General features: G+C 38.5%; 2 protein-coding genes across 2 annotated transcripts; one reads left to right on the plus strand and one right to left on the minus strand.

Moving 5' to 3' along the window:
- Window positions 1-2743: 2743 nt before the first annotated feature.
- On the minus strand, window positions 2744-5766 carry LOC113344718. Its single transcript, XM_026588687.1, has 3 exons — window positions 4752-5766; window positions 4264-4667; window positions 2744-4219 (listed from the first exon to the last, which is right to left on the minus strand). The coding sequence occupies exons 1-3, from the start codon at window positions 5764-5766 to the stop codon at window positions 2744-2746; spliced, it is 2895 nt and encodes a 964-aa protein (XP_026444472.1).
- A 2113-nt stretch (window positions 5767-7879) lies between these two features.
- LOC113292283 (probable fatty acyl-CoA reductase 5) lies at window positions 7880-10859 on the plus strand. Its single transcript, XM_026541441.1, has 10 exons — window positions 7880-8053; window positions 8200-8303; window positions 8413-8615; window positions 8714-8814; window positions 8980-9175; window positions 9294-9458; window positions 9563-9644; window positions 9775-10065; window positions 10181-10248; window positions 10403-10859. Exons 1-10 carry the CDS (start codon window positions 7975-7977, stop codon window positions 10587-10589), a joined length of 1476 nt encoding a protein of 491 aa, XP_026397226.1. The 5' UTR covers window positions 7880-7974; the 3' UTR covers window positions 10590-10859.
- Window positions 10860-18644: the final 7785 nt, after the last annotated feature.

Consider the following 18644-nt stretch of genomic DNA (forward strand, 5'->3'; position numbering starts at 1 on the left):
TTGACGACAGAAGCTTCATCAGTAGTTACAAGAGATTTGAGCAAATCACTCGTATTTTGGGAGCATATCCTTTTAAAGAAGAAAACAATAAATGGTTGGGATTTACTTCCGAGAAAAAACCATTCTTCCTCCGATCTAATCGGATCTTATTCATACTTGTATTTGTCTTACTCCGGTAATCCTTCTCTGCCTCTCGTCGGATATCTCGGAATTATACTTTTACGATGTGTTCTTGTTACTTTGTATTCTCTAATTTTCGATCTTAAACTAATTATAACCTCGAATTTCCATTAATGAAAATGTTCCTTTTTTATCAAAAAAAAAAAAAAAAAAAAAAACGTTCACCTTGACAATGTCTAACAAAAATTAAGCCATGTCATCTTCACATTGATTTAAGATGGGGTTGGAGAAGAATTTTAGGGTAAATAAATGTCTATCCTATATGGATTTAGACATTTATCTTCACATACATTCCATTGGAGAAGTTCTTAGAGCAAGTCTTATGGTGGAATCCAAACTATTCCAAGTGTGGAAAAACCATGGAATGTCAAGTCTAGTGGCTTCCAAGTTGGGGTCTTTCACAGAAAATCCAAGCAAGGTTCCACGATTTCTTGGAAGGGTTCGTGGAATCCATCTCAACGCCAATAAGAATAGCGTTAAACGCTAATAAGAATAGCGCTAAAAAACGTCATTAAGAATTGCATTTTTTTTATCTGTAGATTTAAAATGAGTTGTTGAAATCTAACTGCTGAGAAAAAAGCTCAATTCTTAATAGCGTTTTTTTAGCTCCATTCTTAATTATGTTTTTTTAGCTTCATTAAGAATAACGTTTCTACTATTCCACCACTACACTTGCGCTTCCATCCACAGTTCCAAGTGTTGAGGTGGCGTGAAAGATGAAAGATGGATGGATTCCACCGTAAGACTTGTGTACTGTGCTAGTACGATTTGTAATTAAGAGAACCGAAAGTTGATCGAAAGCAAGTAACTTTGCCGTAGCAGCCTCTAATTACTTCAATAAAATCATCTAGTTTCTAAAAAGGAAGTTCATTACAGTTTTAAAGCAAAACAGAGAGAGAAGGGAATCCTAAGCTAGAACGAACGAGGACTCAACACCTGTCCCACTCACAACTAACGCCCATAGTTAGCAACGACCAATCAGGGGTTAGGATAAAGCAGACAAGGAATTATCGGTACCCACAGAACAAGGCATCCAACAGTACTAGGCACATGAAAAAAACTCCCCCCATAAGAAAAACCTTGTCCTCAAGGTTTGAACTTTGGAAAATGATGAGCTATGTGCTTGGAGTCTTCCCAAGTAGCATCTGCCTCAGTAGCATTTGTCCATTTGATGAGCAGTTGTGGAACAGAAACACCTCCTGATGATAGTCCTTGTGTCTAAAACACTGCAGGTATTACCAGAATTTGGCCATCTGTGTCAAGAGTAGGCAGTGTAGGGAGAGGAGTTGTTGAGTTACCTAGTTGCTTCTTAAGTTGTGACACATGAAAGACATGATGGATTCTTGCTTCAGGTGGAAGAGCTAGCTTGTATGCCACAGTGCCAATCTGTAGGATGGTGAAGGGACCATAAAACCTAGCTGCTAGCTTCAAGTTCCTTCTGAGGGACAAAGCTTTCCTATATGGTTGCAGCTTGAGGTAAACCTTGTCTCCTACCTCAAACACTCTTTCAGTCCTCTTCAAGTCAGCAAAGAACTTCATTCTTTCTTGAGCATTGTGGAGGTTGTCCTTGAGAAGAGAAAGAATAGCAGCTCTTTGCTTCATGTAATCTGCTACACAGTGATTGTAGAAGTGGCAGAAGAAGGAAAATCCAAGTGTGGAGGTACATATCCATACAGAGCCTGGAAGGGACTCATTTTCAAGCTTGTGTGGAATGTGGAGTTGTACCACCATTCTGCCAAGGGAAGCCAGCTGTGCCATTTTTTGGGTTGGTGACTGCACATGCACCTTAAGTATGTTTCTAGACAAGAGTTGACCCTCTCAGTCTGCCCATCAGTTTGGGGGTGATAAGCAGTACTCAAATTCAGCTGAGTCCCTAGAGCTTTGAAGAGGTCCTGCCAAGAGTGACTTGTGAAGATCTTGTCTCTGTCAGATGTAATGGAGGCTGGTAAGCCACGGAGCTTGAACACAGCGGAGATGAACTCTCTAGCTACAGAAGAAGCTGTGTAGGGGTGATGCAGACCAATGAAATGGCTGTACTTGGTCAATATGTCAACAACCACCAATATGACAGACTTCCTTTCACTCATTGGTAGAGCCTCAATGAAATCCATTGATATATGCTGCCAGGCATGATCTGGAATTGGTAAGGGTTGGAGTAGTCCAGCATTGAAATTGTGATCCACCTTGTGTCTTTTACATATATCATAGGAGGAGACAAAGGACAAAATCTCCCTCTTCATAACAGGCCAGAAGAAATGAGCTTTAGCTCTATTGTAAGTGGCTTGCATACCTGAGTGACCTTCCACAGCTGATGCATGCAGAGACTCCAAAATGTGAGACCGTGTTTTGCTGAGCTGCCAACATATAATCTTGCTTTGTATCTCAAGATGCCATCCTTGTAAGAGTAGTTAGTATGTGCCTCAGGGGTGAGAAGGAGCTGAGTTATAATATTTTGTACCTTGTTGTCAGATACATAGCTTGCAAGAATGTCCTGAGTCCATGTTGGAGTGGATGTGTAAGTGATTGGCATTGTAAAGTGTCATGCTGTCTCCTTGAAAGGGCATCACCACCCTGTTTTCAGAACCCTTTTGTAGTGGATCACATAGTCAAAGCCTAGTAACTTAATGAGCCATTTTTGTTGTAGCATGGTGAAAATTTTCTGCTCCAAAAAATATTGTATACTCTGGTGATCTGTTTTGATGATAAATTGGGAGCCCTGAAGATATTGTTTCCATCTTGTAACAGCCTGCACAATTGCCAAGAGCTCTTTTTCATAAGTAGATAAAGTTGCAGCTCTTGGGCCAAGGGGTTTGCTGTAAAAGGAAATGGCTCTCTGATCTTGCATTAGTACAACTCCAATCCCTGAGTCACAAGCATCAGTTTCCAAGGTAAACTGTTTGTTGAAATCAGGTAATGCAAGTACAGGTTTAGTGGTCATTGCCAATTTGAGAGCATTAAAAGCAGTCTTGGTAGCAGGAGACCAATGAAATGAGTTCTTCCTCAATAAAGCAGTTAAGGGTCTGCTGATGATACCATAATTCTTCACAAACTTCCTATAGTATCCAGTAAGACCTAAAAACCCTCTCAGTCCTGTAATGTTGGTGGGAATAGGCCAGTCCACCATGGCTGAGATTTTGTCTGGGTCAGCCATAAATCCATTGCCTGTAATGATGTGGCCTAAGTATTCAATCTCAGGATGCCCAAATGAGCATTTAGAAATGTTGGCAGTTAACTGGTTGGCCCTGAGAATGTCCAATGTGGTTTGGAGGTGAATTAAGTGGGACTCCATGGTTGGACTGTAAACCAATATATCATCAAAAAACACAAATATAAATGATCTGAGGTGATCTTGAAAAATGTGATTCATGAGAGCTTGAAATGTAGCAGGAGCATTAGTGAGGCCAAATGGCATAACCTTGAATTCAAAATGCCCATGGTGAGTCCTGAAGGCAGTCTTGTGTATATCAGCAGGGGAGACTCTAATTTGATGGTATCCTGACTTAAGATCAATCTTGGTAAAAAATTTGGATCCATGCAGTTCATCTAGGAGCTCATCAATGACAAGAATGGGAAATTTATCCTTGATGGTGAGACTGTTGAGTTTCCTATAGTCTACACAGAACCTCCAAGAGTTGTCTTTCTTCTTGACAAGGAGAATAGGAGAGGCAAAAAGGCTGTTACTTGGTTGAATTATACCAGTCTGCAACATTTCCTTGACTAAGCTTTCTACCACTGCCTTCTGCAAATAGGGGGACCTGTAAGGCCTGAGGTTAACTGGTTCTGAGTTAGGTTTCAATGGTATTTTATGGTATAGGGCCCTTGTAGAAGGAAGTTTTGTTGGCACATCAATGACATCCTTGTATTGAGTTAACAAGGAAGAAATTTGGGGTGGTGGTGAGGGAGGAGGTTGAGAAGAGATGAAAAATAATTGGCCTACCAACCCATGTGAGTGTTTTTGAAGGAATTTCTTCACTGCTGAACCACTCATCATGCTAAGTGAAGTTTTTTGTGGATCTCCAGTAAGAGTGATCTTCTTACACTGTATTTGAAGGTAATGCAAAGCTTGGAAAGATTGAATAATACGTCACCTAAATTTTTGAGCCAGTCAACCCCCAAAACAATGTCACAACCTCCTAATGGAATTAGTCTTAAGTCCCCACAGAATTTATGTCCCTGCATTGACCAATTAAGTTGAGAACAGATACCTGAGCTTATTGTTTTCTCCCCATTGGCCACAGTCACTAGTAAGCTAGCAGTGTGGGTAACTAGACATTGGATTTCCTTTGCCAAAGAACTGTCAATGAAACTGTTAGTGCTACCTGTATCAATGAGGATAGAGATGAGCTTCTTGTGCAGTATACCAGGAATTCTAATGGTATCAGCAGATACAGTCCCTGTCAAGGCATGCAAAGAAATCTCCATATCACTTTCTACAGCAGGTGCTTCCTCTGTGTCCATAATTAACTCATCCTCTTGCTCTGAACTGCCTGAAGGTTATTTACCAATCAAAACACAAATATATTGTTTCTTGCAAATGTGACCTCTTCTATAATAATCATCACAATTGAAACATAGGCCTTGGGCCTTCCTGGCTTGCACTTGTTCAGGTGTAAGTTTTTTAAGTGGAATGGTGGTATTAGACTTTGGAACTGGTGGAGTAGGAGCTGGGTGAGGAGGGGGTGTTGAGGTGAAGGAGGTTGAATTGAAGGGCCTGCTAGAGTTAGAGGGTGTATGAATTTGTTTTTGTGGGTACTTGGTCACCCTATGCTGTAAGCTCAGTGTTTGTTCTTGCATTCTAGCAAGGGAAAAAGCATTTAACAATGTCTGTGGGTTAAACATGAGTATTGAACCCCTTAGTTCTTCCTTTAGGCCACCAATGAAACTAGCTATAAAGTAAGTTTCAGGGAATTGTGGGTGAACACTCAATAACAATGCCTTTAAATATTCAAATTCTTCAAAATAAGCCTCAACTGTAGTCAACTGAACCAACTTATTGAATAAACCCACAATATTATCATGAGCTGGGTTCTCAAAACGAGCACAAAGATTTTCACAAAAGCATTTCCAAGAAATATGAGGTTGAGTAATACAGAGATTGTCATACCACTTAGTTGCTTTGCCATCCAGATGAATAGCAGCCATTCTTGTTCGATTGACGTCTGGAACGCCTTGCATCTGAAAATAATACTCACATTTCTGTATCCAACTTTTTGGGTTCTCGCCGTCGAATCTAGGGAAATCGAGCTTAGGAATACGATGAAAGGAATGAGGGTCACGAATGTTGGTGTGAGCAAACAAATTGTTACCTTCAGTATGAGAAAAACCACCCGTAGAACCTTCTGCTTCCCCCGAATCTCGATTGTTAGAAAAAAATTTTGCTAGCTGAGATTTCAAAGTCTTCTCGAATTCAGATCGAAGAGACTGCATACTCTTTTCAATCTCTATCTTCACTGTTTGTACATCCTCCTTAGTCGATGTTGTAGTGATCTGTAAGGCTAGCTGATTAACCTTTAGATGTAAGGAATCGATTTCTCCCTGCTGTGTATTGTTAGTATCCTGTAAATCTTTGCACGTCGGAGCGACCATTGTAATTGATAGGATAGAACGGCTCTGATACCAATTGTACTGTGCCAGTACGATTTGTAATTAAGAGAACCGGAAGTTGATCGAAAGCAAGTAACTCTGCCGTAGCAGACTCTAATTACTTCAATAAAATCATCTAGTTTCTAAAAAGGAAGTTCATTACAGTTTTAAAGCAAAACAGAGAGAGAAGGAAATCCTAAGCCAGAACGAACGAGGACTCCACCTGTCCCACTCACAACTAACACCCACAGTTAGCAACGGTCAATCAGGACTTAGGATAAAGGCAGACAAGGAATTATTGGGGCACCCACAGAACAAGGCATCCAACGGTACTAGGCACATCACATGACAACTTGCTCTTAGTGTCTTGTCGTAACAAAAATTTCCAGGAATATCTTAATTGGAATTTCACAGCCACACGCTCCACGTCTTAAGATTGAGATGCGCACATGGGGGTGTGTCCTAGGTACCCCATGGTCCTCTCCCTCTCCTATAGCCCACCTCGTACAGTAAATGCGCGATAACTGCAGACAACAGTACAATTCGTCCTTTTCATTCATAGCAACTCCCTACTCCTACTTCACAACTACGAAAACAGAAATATTAGAAACAAAGCTTAAAAGGACGTCACGGGAGGTGGAATGAGATGGCAGTATGTATCGTCACCATACATATACTAGGACAGGAAAAACGAAACGGACCTAACTGCAGGTAGGAATAAAAGTATTTGGTGGTCCTTGAAGCAATCTTACACATAGTATATCTTACCACCTCAATTAATTCATTCACTACTCTTTATAAAAAATCCTATTATTAGGGCTTAAAAAGGGTGGGTTTTTGGGGCTTAATGGAATCATGAAATAACAACCCATAAGTTCCATTTCTATCCTTTTTTCTAATGTCTAATCTACGCTTAGTTTGATTAGTATTTGGTGGTCCTCCCGCAACGAAATAAACATCTTACACATTTTTTTGTGAAGCAATCTGCACATATATCTTACCACCTCAATTAATTCATTCACTACTCTTTATAAAAACCGTAAATTCTTACTGGTGCTGTGGCTAGACAGACATCGCCGAGACAAGAAGGTAAAGTTAATAATTTTTTGTTCTACAAAACATAATGTTACAATCTGTCTTATCTACCGTCTTCTTGATCATGCAGAAACAATAATCTCCATACATTGAGATTCGTTTAGGTAAGAAGAATGGTCAGAATTCCAAAATAGAAGTTGAGACGTAAATAGTTTTAAAGAGTTTTAAAGACATAACTGGCCTAAAGGTTATTAGCTAAATTATAGCCATAGCCAAAAGAATCGAAGGATCATAATGCTTGGCCTAAAGGTTACACAGGTTAGTCTTATTTTCACTGGTAAATGAAATGTTCATCCCGCGTACGAGACTGCTTTCTCTATTCTCCTTATTTCTCCTACTCTAGCAATCAAACGTATATGATCTTTGAGTTAACATATTTTTCATTTTTGCATGAGTAAGACAGACTAATAGAGTATGAAACAACACATGCATATTATGGAAAGTGCCTTCCGCTCAGTCTGGATAGTCTGGACTGTTGGACTAATTCCATGTATCAAAATAAAAGAAATTAAGAAAATACTTTCAGTGATTATTTCTATATAGCATCACAAGATGGACAACTCCTAGACACCTTGCTCTGCTAGTATAGAGGTGAAGGCGACTGCTTGGATCACGTAGCTCAGCTTATAGCCTCATATGGTTCATCAAGGCCTCTAACTGCAGCAAAATAATGTTTCTGAAAATGTCATGGCAAAAGCCAGATCATATGAAAATAGAGTGAGAAAAAGGAAAAGGGAAAACTAAATAAGATGTAGTAAAGATCTAATAGACGCCCAGTCCCATGTTACCACATTCCTAATCCTAGCTTCTTAATTAAATTGGAAGGGGACCATAAAATTCAATCAAACGCGCGAGAGATACTCTGGAGTTAATTACAACCAGATTTTTTTTTCTCAATGATGCGAATGGTACGAATACTCCAAATTAGGTCAATTCTCTGGCATTACTCCATGTGTTTTTAATTAGGAATAATACAACCTTGCCATCCATGATAAATATAAATATGCATGGAGTGGCTCTCTCATTCTTGTTATACACCAAGTAGTCACAAAACTTTAAGTTTTAAAGGTAGAAATATTGTGTTAACTACGAAATATAAATTATATAAAGCAAGCAATGGAATTGTCTGGTATTGTTCAATCTCTTGAGAACAAGATCATCCTTATCACTGGTTCTACCGGGTTCCTATCCAAATGTACGTATTTAACACAAATCAGTGCTGCAGTTTTTAGATGATCGATCATGTAGTATGTGTATCTTATATGTTTTTTACCTGCTACTCTTTACGTACCTTGTTCATCATATCCTTATCCTTCAGCTTTGACCAAATCGTGTATTCAGTGTTTGTGGAGAAGGTACTTAGGGTTCAGCCTAATGTGAAGCATTTCTATCTTCTTTTAAGAGCTGCTGATGCATCATCCCCTACTCAGCGTCTGAATAAGGATGTACGTACTGGATTTCAATTAATCATCATCGGCTTTCTTTAACTTACTGAAGTCCAAAAGGAATTAAGTAACTGAATAAATATAATGTCAGCTTAATTTGGTTTTGTAGGTGACAGGGAAGGAATTATTTAGAGTATTAAGGAAAAAACATGGTCTTGCGTTCGGTTCCTTTATATCCGAAAAGGTGACACCTATTTTTGGGGATGTCAGTTTAGAAAACTTGGGAATAAAAGATTCCGACTTGGAAAAGAAAATGCATAAAGAAATCCACCTTGTTGCCAATTTTGCTGCGACTACAAATTTTAATGATAGGTATTCAATAACAAATTCTTTTGGAGTAGACACAAACCGTTTTCTATCGTCCTGACTATTTTTTTGTTGTTGTTTTCTTCTTTAATACTGTTTATTAGATACGATGTGTCCCTGGCTGTGAACACAATGGGAGCTAAGCACGTTTTAAATTTCGCGGAAAAGTGTGAGAACCTAGAGTTGTTTCTCCATGTATCTACAGGTAACACACAAAAATTTATCAATCCCACCCTAGATCCAATTTTGTGCATACAGATTTTGTTCAAACCGCATGCATTTTTCTTACGATACTATTCAAAATAATTACTACCTTCTATTCATGCACATATGGAGCTAACTATGACATGGTATCATGATGATCGAACAGCTTTTGTATGTACTGGAGAGACGTCAGGAGTTATATTAGAGAAACCTCTAAGTCAAACATTGAAAGAATCTTCAAAAAATTTGGACATAATTGAAGAAGAGAAGAAGTTAATCCAACACAGATTGGATGAACTCAAAGCTGCACAAGCCTCAGAGAAACAAGAAACTGCTGCGATGAAAGATCTTGGACTTGAAAGGTCTTTAATTAAAGAGTTTTTAACATTTTAAACATGTTTGAGAGTACTTCGTGCACAAATGCCTTGTTTGCAATTATTACCTCATTCATCTTGTTTGCTATCCTGGCGTTGTGAACAGAGCTAAATTCTATGGATGGGCAAACACATATGCATTTACAAAGGCATTGGGGGAAATTACAATTGGTCGACACTTGAACAGAAACTTTCCCGTTGTCATCATAAGGCCTACGGCTGTAACCAGTACTTGCAGAGATCCGTTTCCTGGATGGGTAGAAGGATTCAAGTAAGTCAAGTCGCAACAAAATACTTTGTTTTGTTGGTAATCCAACACTTTCCCCCAACTTAATTCAAACTGATATGCATTGTTCTGTTGGCTGTAATCTGCAGAGCACTTGACCCCATGGTGATCAGTGTTGGAAAAGGGAAGTTACCTTGTTTTCTTGGGGACTACGAGTCATTCTTTGACATTGTAAGTTAAGCCTCATTAGCTCTATTCGATGCATAATCAAATTATACTCGGGCATTTTATATACTATTTTGAGATCAGATCCAAGGACCGATTTGCTAATGTAAACTCTGAATATGATTTGATGAAACAGATTCCAGGAGATATGGTGGTAAATTCTATAATAATGGCAATGGTTAATCACGGGAAAACAAATAATCTTACTTTCTCTCGAGGTGACAACAATATTATCTACCACATCGGTAGTTCTACACACACAGAGCCAACGAGGATCGTTAAGCTGTTAGAATATGCTTATGATTATTTTCTTGAGAATCCAGTATGGACGGGTAGAGATACTGATCAAACTGTTAGGCCAGTTTTCTTCCCTACCATGTCTAGCTTCCAACTGCACATCGACAACAATTATACGGTACCTGTGAAGGTTAGTGAATAAAATAATTAATTTATGAGGATGGCCTTAATATTTCTAGAATCAATTTTGTTGACAATTAGTGCAACCAGACTAATGTGTTTTTTCTTTTTTTCCTCTTATGAAGGAGCAAAAAGTTCAATTTGCAAAGCGGTTGGCCGAACTTTATGAACCTTATGTACTCTTTAAAGGAACGTAAGTAATTTCATAATGAAATTAGTACTCGCAATTTTTTTATTCTGATTGAGTGTAATTTTCTGTTGGCCGGAGAAGGCCATATAGTTAAAGTAGGAAATGCATATATTGCATACTGGTGTTGAAGTAATCTTTGAAATTGGTGGCTTTGTAGTTTTGATACTTCGGCCTCAAATGAATTGAGAATGTGGAGCAAAGCATACTACGGACCTGGAGAGGCAAATATATTTGATTTCGACCCGAAACACATTGATTGGAAAGATTATATGATGAATGTTCATATTCCTGGTCTCATAAAATATGTTGTTAAACCACATTTAGGAAATATTAGCAAATTATAAGTTCACTCGGAATCAAATTATGATGTTATCCTCAGGTACTTAAATATGAAGAATAACTAATAATTTGTAGGTTGATTTTACTATACGAGGATTTCTAGTTATAAAAATGTATCTGCTAGAGAATTTCTGGTTATCCAATTGTATTTGTAATTCCTTTAATATTTAATCACTAGGGTTTAACGCGGGTCGTTTATGAGCTTGTATCCCAAACTATGTAATGGGTATTGTTATTTTGTACATCCATGCATAGAATAAACCCAATAATTGCATCGGAAAAGTCCAAAAACAATTAGAAAGATAGAATATATAGTGTTATCTTGCTTTGAAAAATGCAAATTAACATAGACTAACCAAACATTTATTAATGAAGGTGTAGTTTTGCAATCTTCAATGTAAGATAACAAAACCTATTAAAAATTTGAAGAATAATTAAAAATTTGCGGGCTGATTTTACTACGAGGATTTCTGGTTAAAATGTATTTGCAAGAGAATTTGTAGTTATCAATTGAATTCGCAATTCCTTTTTAATGCGTGTCATTATGAGTTTGTATCAGAAGCTTAATGTAATTTGAAAAGCAAGACCATAGTAAATGTCATGATTATTATATTTATATTTGAGTGACTTCTCTGTTATTGACAATTCTTTGGATTTAGTTTCTTTGTAGGTAAATTTTTCTTTTACAATGGGTAAAAGAGTTTTTACTTGATTTTTTTAATAGGTAGAACAGTGGTCCCAAACCTACATCCAAACTTTTTTAAATGAATTTTTTTTCTTCTTTTTTTGATAATTATGGGGTTCGAATCCCTACCTTTAATATGGGAGGGAGCATCAGAATCATCAGATCACTTGATTACCTTCAATATGGGAGGGAGCATCAGAATCATCAGATCACTTGATGGTTCTGTACCACACAAATTAAAAGTTAGATAATTTGAATGGCAATACGGTCGTGAAACTACCATTATGACATGTGACCTAATTTTTTATCAGAAGACTGACATGTTACACCTGGAAAATGCTTTCAAGTGATGAATTAGAAAGGAGAAGAACAAACCTGAACTACAGATGTGGAAGCAAGAAACGGTCCACCAAGTTTGAACAGAGAGATAAGCCGATTATATATAGGAATCCAACACCATCTCACAATAGTTTCCATGATGGATTCTTTTGAAGAATGCGTTCCAATAAGAACAAAATGCAGCTCAGTGTAAGTTCCCTCCTTTATTTGTTGAGCAGCTCGTGTATTTCCTTGTTCCATTTATGTCAATGAGATAAGCCTATTAGACAAATTCATAGCGCACTCCTCTTGCTTAGTCATCCAGCAAAATGGATTAGTAAATCCGCCGGTGCTGATTGAGGTTGGCTGGTAGTAAGCTGATAACTTATACTCAACCACTTTTGAGTATTTGTAGTTGCAGGAAATCCTACACTACACCCCTCATATAATTTTATTATTAATCAACTCATTTTTAGGTTTACATTCTTAATTTTATGATCAATTTTTGAATGTTCTTACAAGAAAATATAAAGAAATCAAAAATGACCTCTGCTCTAGACTTTCTCTCTCCTATTTACTTGTTTCTTACTCAAAATAGATCTCTCCCTCTCTTTACAACTTGAACCACTATGTATAAGGAAATACATAGTGGATGACAGCTAATCTGTCCTTTATTTTCGGGTATGGTCTGCGACATTCTCGCAACCTTACAAATGTTAATTTCGCAAGCTCTCTAATTTTCGCAGGACTATCACATCTTTCTCATGATCCTAGCTGACGTCGTTTATCGTATCATTTCTGAAATTGTTCTGCGATGCTGTTGTGTTGTGTTGTTGATAATTTCGCTGAGATATTCCCTTTGCGAGATTCTGATCCTACATCTTGCCTCTTCTCATATCTTCTCTGCAAAGTAGAGAATGGTGTGATAAATGCGCGCTGTTCATCTTTCATATTCTGCATTTATCACACGTATTCTTTCTTCCATTTGTTTCTTGACACGTCTTCTGTAACCGCTTCTTTTCAACCGCTCACGTCTTTTCGTCTTAATGGTTTTTATTTCTTCGAGTAAAAAAAATCTCCTTTATATACTCTTCTTACTCTTCTTTCCACTTTTCTTTTTACTTTCTCTTCTATTTTTATTCTCTCATCTCTGCAACTCTGTTATTCTTCTGCAAGTTCTGCTGCTGTAATTTTTCCCCCCCTTCAATCCTCTTACTTTTTATTCATTCCCATACTCTATATTCAAATATGGCTCCAAATGGTCATAGACATGAGAAGAGTTTAAAAGATGTCCAAAAAGATCTTGCTAATGGCGGTTCTTGGTTATTGGGTTGGGTTCTAAGATCAATAGTGATACTCCCCAACGACGAAATCTTCATCTTCTTCGGTGATTTCTTTGACGACAGAAGCTTCATCAGTAGTTACAAGAGATTTGAGCAAATCACTCGTATTTTGGGAGCATATCCTTTTAAAGAAGAAAACAATAAATGGTTGGGATTTACTTCCGAGAAAAAACCATTCTTCCTCCGATCTAATCGGATCTTATTCATACTTGTATTTGTCTTACTCCGGTAATCCTTCTCTGCCTCTCGTCGGATATCTCGGAATTATACTTTTACGATGTGTTCTTGTTACTTTGTATTCTCTAATTTTCGATCTTAAACTAATTATAACCTCGAATTTCCATTAATGAAAATGTTCCTTTTTTATCAAAAAAAAAAAAAAAAAAAAAACGTTCACCTTGACAATGTCTAACAAAAATTAAGCCATGTCATCTTCACATTGATTTAAGATGGGGTTGGAGAAGAATTTTAGGGTAAATAAATGTCTATCCTATATGGATTTAGACATTTATCTTCACATACATTCCATTGGAGAAGTTCTTAGAGCAAGTCTTATGGTGGAATCCAAACTATTCCAAGTGTGGAAAAACCATGGAATGTCAAGTCTAGTGGCTTCCAAGTTGGGGTCTTTCACAGAAAATCCAAGCAAGGTTCCACGATTTCTTGGAAGGGTTCGTGGAATCCATCTCAACGCCAATAAGAATAGCGTTAAACGCTAATAAGAATAGCGCTAAAAAACGTCATTAAGAATTGCATTTTTTTTATCTGTAGATTTAAAATGAGTTGTTGAAATCTAACTGCTGAGAAAAAAGCTCAATTCTTAATAGCGTTTTTTTAGCTCCATTCTTAATTATGTTTTTTTAGCTTCATTAAGAATAACGTTTCTACTATTCCACCACTACACTTGCGCTTCCATCCACAGTTCCAAGTGTTGAGGTGGCGTGAAAGATGAAAGATGGATGGATTCCACCGTAAGACTTGTGTACTGTGCTAGTACGATTTGTAATTAAGAGAACCGAAAGTTGATCGAAAGCAAGTAACTTTGCCGTAGCAGCCTCTAATTACTTCAATAAAATCATCTAGTTTCTAAAAAGGAAGTTCATTACAGTTTTAAAGCAAAACAGAGAGAGAAGGGAATCCTAAGCTAGAACGAACGAGGACTCAACACCTGTCCCACTCACAACTAACGCCCATAGTTAGCAACGACCAATCAGGGGTTAGGATAAAGGCAGACAAGGAATTATCGGTACACCCACAGAACAAGGCATCCAACAGTACTAGGCACATGAAAAAAACTCCCCCCATAAGAAAAACCTTGTCCTCAAGGTTTGAACTTTGGAAAATGATGAGCTATGTGCTTGGAGTCTTCCCAAGTAGCATCTGCCTCAGTAGCATTTGTTCATTTGATGAGCAGTTGTGGAACAGAAACACCTCCTATGATGATAGTCCTTGTGTCTAAAACAACTGCAGGTATTACCAGAATTTGGCCATCTGTGTCAAGAGTAGGCGGTGTAGGGAGAGGAGTTGTTGAGTTACCTAGTTGCTTCTTAAGTTGTGACACATGAAAGACATGATGGATTCTTGCTTCAGGTGGAAGAGCTAGCTTGTATGCCACAGTGCCAATGATCTGTAGGATGGTGAAGAGACCATAAAACCTAGCTGCTATCTTCAAGTTCCTTCTGAGGGAAACAAAATCTTTCCTATATGGTTGCAGCTTGAGGTAAACCTTGTCTCATACCTCAAACACTCTTTCAGTCCTCTTCAAGTCAGCAAAGAACTTCATTCTTTCTTGAGCATTGTGGAGGTTGTCCTTGAGAAGAGAAAGAATAGCAGCTCTTTGCTTCATGTAATCTGCTACACCAGTGATTGTAGAAGTGGCAGAAGAAGGAAAATCCAAGTGTGGAGGTACATATCCATACAGAGCCTGGAAGGGACTCATTTTCAAGCTTGTGTGGAATGTGGAGTTGTACCACCATTCTGCCAAGGTAAGCCAGCTGTGCCATTTTTTGGGTTGGTGACTGCACATGCACCTTAAGTAAGTTTCTAGACAAGAGTTGACCCTCTCAGTCTGCCCATCAGTTTGGGGGTGATAAGCAGTACTCAAATTCATCTGAGTCCCTAGAGCTTTGAAGAGGTCCTGCCAAGAGTGACTTGTGAAGATCTTGTCTCTGTCAGATGTAATGGAGGCTGGTAAGCCACGGAGCTTGAACACAGCGGAGATGAACTCTCTAGCTACAGAAGAAGCTGTGTAGGGGTGATGCAGACCAATGAAATGGCTGTACTTGGTCAATATGTCAACAACCACCAATATGACAGACTTCCTTTCACTCATTGGTAGAGCCTCAATGAAATCCATTGATATATGCTGCCAGGCATGATCTGGAATTGGTAAGGGTTGGAGTAGTCCAGCATTGAAATTGTGATCCACCTTGTGTCTTTTACATATATCATAGGAGGAGACAAAGGACAAAATCTCCCTCTTCATAACAGGCCAGAAGAAATGAGCTTTAGCTCTATTGTAAGTGGCTTGCATACCTGAGTGACCTTCCACAGCTGATGCATGCAGAGACTCCAAAATGTGAGACCGTGTGTTTGCTGAGCTTCCAACATATAATCTTGCTTTGTATCTCAAGATGCCATCCTTGTAAGAGTAGTTAATATGTGCCTCAGGGGTGAGAAGGAGCTGAGTTATAATATTTTGTACCTTGTTGTCAGATACATAGCTTGCAAGAATGTCCTGAGTCCATGTTGGAGTGGATGATGTAAGTGATTGGCATTGTAAAGTTTCATGCTGTCTTCTAGAAAGGGCATCAACCACCCTGTTTTCAGAACCCTTTATGTAGTGGATCACATAGTAAAAGCCTAGTAACTTAATGAGCCATTTTTGTTGTAGCATGGTGAAAATTTTCTGCTCCAAAAAATATTGTATACTCTGGTGATCTGTTTTGATGATAAATTGGGAGCCCTGAAGATATTGTTTCCATCTTGTAACAGCCTGCACAATTGCCAAGAGCTCTTTTTCATAAGTAGATAAAGTTGCAGCTCTTGGGCCAAGGGGTTTGCTGTAAAAGGAAATGGCTCTCTGATCTTGCATTAGTACAACTCCAATCCCTGAGTCACAAGCATCAGTTTCCAAGGTAAACTGTTTGTTGAAATCAGGTAATGCAAGTACAGGTTTAGTGGTCATTGCCAATTTGAGAGCATTAAAAGCAGTCTTGGTAGCAGGAGACCAATGAAATGAGTTCTTCCTCAATAAAGCAGTTAAGGGTCTGCTGATGATACCATAATTCTTCACAAACTTCCTATAGTATCCAGTAAGACCTAAAAACCCTCTCAGTCCTGTAATGTTGGTGGGAATAGGCCAGTCCACCATGGCTGAGATTTTGTCTGGGTCAGCCATAAATCCATTGCCTGTAATGATGTGGCCTAAGTATTCAATCTCAGGATGCCCAAATGAGCATTTAGAAATGTTGGCAGTTAACTGGTTGGCCCTGAGAATGTCCAATGTGGTTTGGAGGTGAATTAAGTGGGACTCCATGGTTGGACTGTAAACCAATATATCATCAAAAAACACAAATATAAATGATCTGAGGTGATCTTGAAAAATGTGATTCATGAGAGCTTGAAATGTAGCAGGAGCATTAGTGAGGCCAAATGGCATAACCTTGAATTCAAAATGCCCATGGTGAGTCCTGAAGGCAGTCTTGTGTATATCAGCAGGGGAGACTCTAATTTGATGGTATCCTGACTTAAGATCAATCTTGGTAAAAAATTTGGATCCATGCAGTTCATCTAGGAGCTCATCAATGACAAGAATGGGAAATTTATCCTTGATGGTGAGACTGTTGAGTTTCCTATAGTCTACACAGAACCTCCAAGAGTTGTCTTTCTTCTTGACAAGGAGAATAGGAGAGGCAAAAGGCTGTTACTTGGTTGAATTATACCAGTCTGCAACATTTCCTTGACTAAGCTTTCTACCACTGCCTTCTGCAAATAGGGGGACCTGTAAGGCCTGAGGTTAACTGGTTCTGAGTTTGGTTTCAATGGTATTTTATGGTATAGGGCCCTTGTAGAGGAAGTTTTGTTGGCACATCAAAGACATCCTTGTATTGAGTTAACAAGGAAGAAATTTGGGGTGGTGGTGAGGGAGGAGGTTGAGAAGAGATGAAAATAATTGGCCTACCAACCCATGTGAGTGTTTTTGAAGGAATTTCTTCACTGCTGAACCACTCATCATGCTAAGTGAAGTTTTTTGTGGATCTCCAGTAAGAGTGATCTTCTTACCTGTATTTGAAGTAATGCAAAGCTTGGAAAGATTGAATAATACATCACCCAAATTTTGAGCCAGTCAACCCCCAAAACAATGTCACAACCTCCTAATGGAATTAGTCTTAAGTCCCCACAGAATTTATGTCCCTGCATTGACCAATTAAGTTGAGAACAGATACCTGAGCTTATTGTTTTCTCCCATTGGCCACAGTCACTAGTAAGCTAGCATTGTGGGTAACTAGACATTGGATTTCCTTTGCCAAAGAACTGTCAATGAAACTGTTAGTGCTACCTGTATCAATGAGGATAGAGATGAGCTTCTTGTGCAGTATACAGGAATTCTAATGGTATCAGCAGATACAGTCCTGTCAAGGCATGCAAAGAAATCTCCATATCACTTTCTACAGCAGGTGCTTCCTCTGTGTCCATAATTAACTCCATCCTCTTGCTCTGAACTGCCTGAAGGTTATTTACCAATCAAAACACAAATATATTGTTTCTTGCAAATGTGACCTCTTCATAATAATCATCACAATTGAAACATAGGCCTTGGGCCTTCCTGGCTTGCACTTGTTCAGGTGTAAGTTTTTTAAGTGGAATGGTGGTATTAGACTTTGGAACTGGTGGAGTAGGAGCTGGGTGAGGAGGGGGTGTTGAGGTGAAGGAGGTTGAATTGAAGGGCCTGCTAGAGTTAGAGGGTGTATGAATTTGTTTTTGTGGGTACTTGGTCACCCTATGCTGTAAGCTCAGTGTTTGTTCTTGCATTCTAGCAAGGGAAAAAAGCATTTAACAATGTCTGTGGGTTAAACATGAGTATTGAACCCCTTAGTTCTTCCTTTAGGCCACCAATGAAACTAGCTATAAAGTAAGTTTCAGGGAATTGTGGGTGAACACTCAATAACAATGCCTTTAAATATTCAAATTCTTCAAAATAAGCCTCAACTGTAGTCAACTGAACCAACTTATTGAATAAACCCACAATATTATCATGAGCTGGGTTCTCAAAACGAGCACAAAGATTTTCACAAAAGCATTTCCAAGAAATATGAGGTTGAGTAATACAGAGATTGTCATACCACTTAGTTGCTTTGCCATCCAGATGAATAGGCATCTTGTTCGATTGACGTCTGGAACGCCTTGCATCTGAAAATAATACTCACATTTCTGTATCCAACTTTTTGGGTTCTCGCCGTCGAATCTAGGGAAATCGAGCTTAGGAATACGATGAAAGGAATGAGGGTCACGAATGTTGGTGTGAGCAAACAAATTGTTACCTTCAGTATGAGAAAAACCACCCGTAGAACCTTCTGCTTCCCCCGAATCTCGATTGTTAGAAAAAAATTTTGCTAGCTGAGATTTCAAAGTCTTCTCGAATTCAGATCGAAGAGACTGCATACTCTTTTCAATCTCTATCTTCACTGTTTGTACATCCTCCTTAGTCGATG

This window comes from Papaver somniferum, chromosome 1 (genome assembly GCF_003573695.1).
Source record: "Papaver somniferum cultivar HN1 chromosome 1, ASM357369v1, whole genome shotgun sequence".
In the NCBI taxonomy this organism is placed as follows: Eukaryota; Viridiplantae; Streptophyta; class Magnoliopsida; order Ranunculales; family Papaveraceae; genus Papaver; species Papaver somniferum.

Excerpts from the sequence above, each read along its gene's own strand:
- LOC113292283 (XM_026541441.1), top strand. The coding sequence starts at position 7,975 with ATGGAATTGTCTGGTATTGTTCAATCTCTTGAGAACAAGATCATCCTT. Across the intron at positions 8,304-8,412 it reads CTCAGCGTCTGAATAAGGAT|GTGACAGGGAAGGAATTATT; the intron begins GTACGTACTGGA and ends TTGGTTTTGTAG. Across the intron at positions 8,815-8,979 it reads GTTTCTCCATGTATCTACAG|CTTTTGTATGTACTGGAGAG; the intron begins GTAACACACAAA and ends ATGATCGAACAG.
- LOC113344718 (XM_026588687.1), bottom strand. The coding sequence starts at position 5,766 with ATGGTCGCTCCGACGTGCAAAGATTTACAGGATACTAACAATACACAG. Across the intron at positions 4,668-4,751 it reads CAGGAAGGCCCAAGGCCTAT|GCAGTTCAGAGCAAGAGGAT; the intron begins GTTTCAATTGTG and ends AATAACCTTCAG. Across the intron at positions 4,220-4,263 it reads GGCTCAAAAATTTAGGTGAC|TGTAAGAAGATCACTCTTAC; the intron begins GTATTATTCAAT and ends CTTCAAATACAG.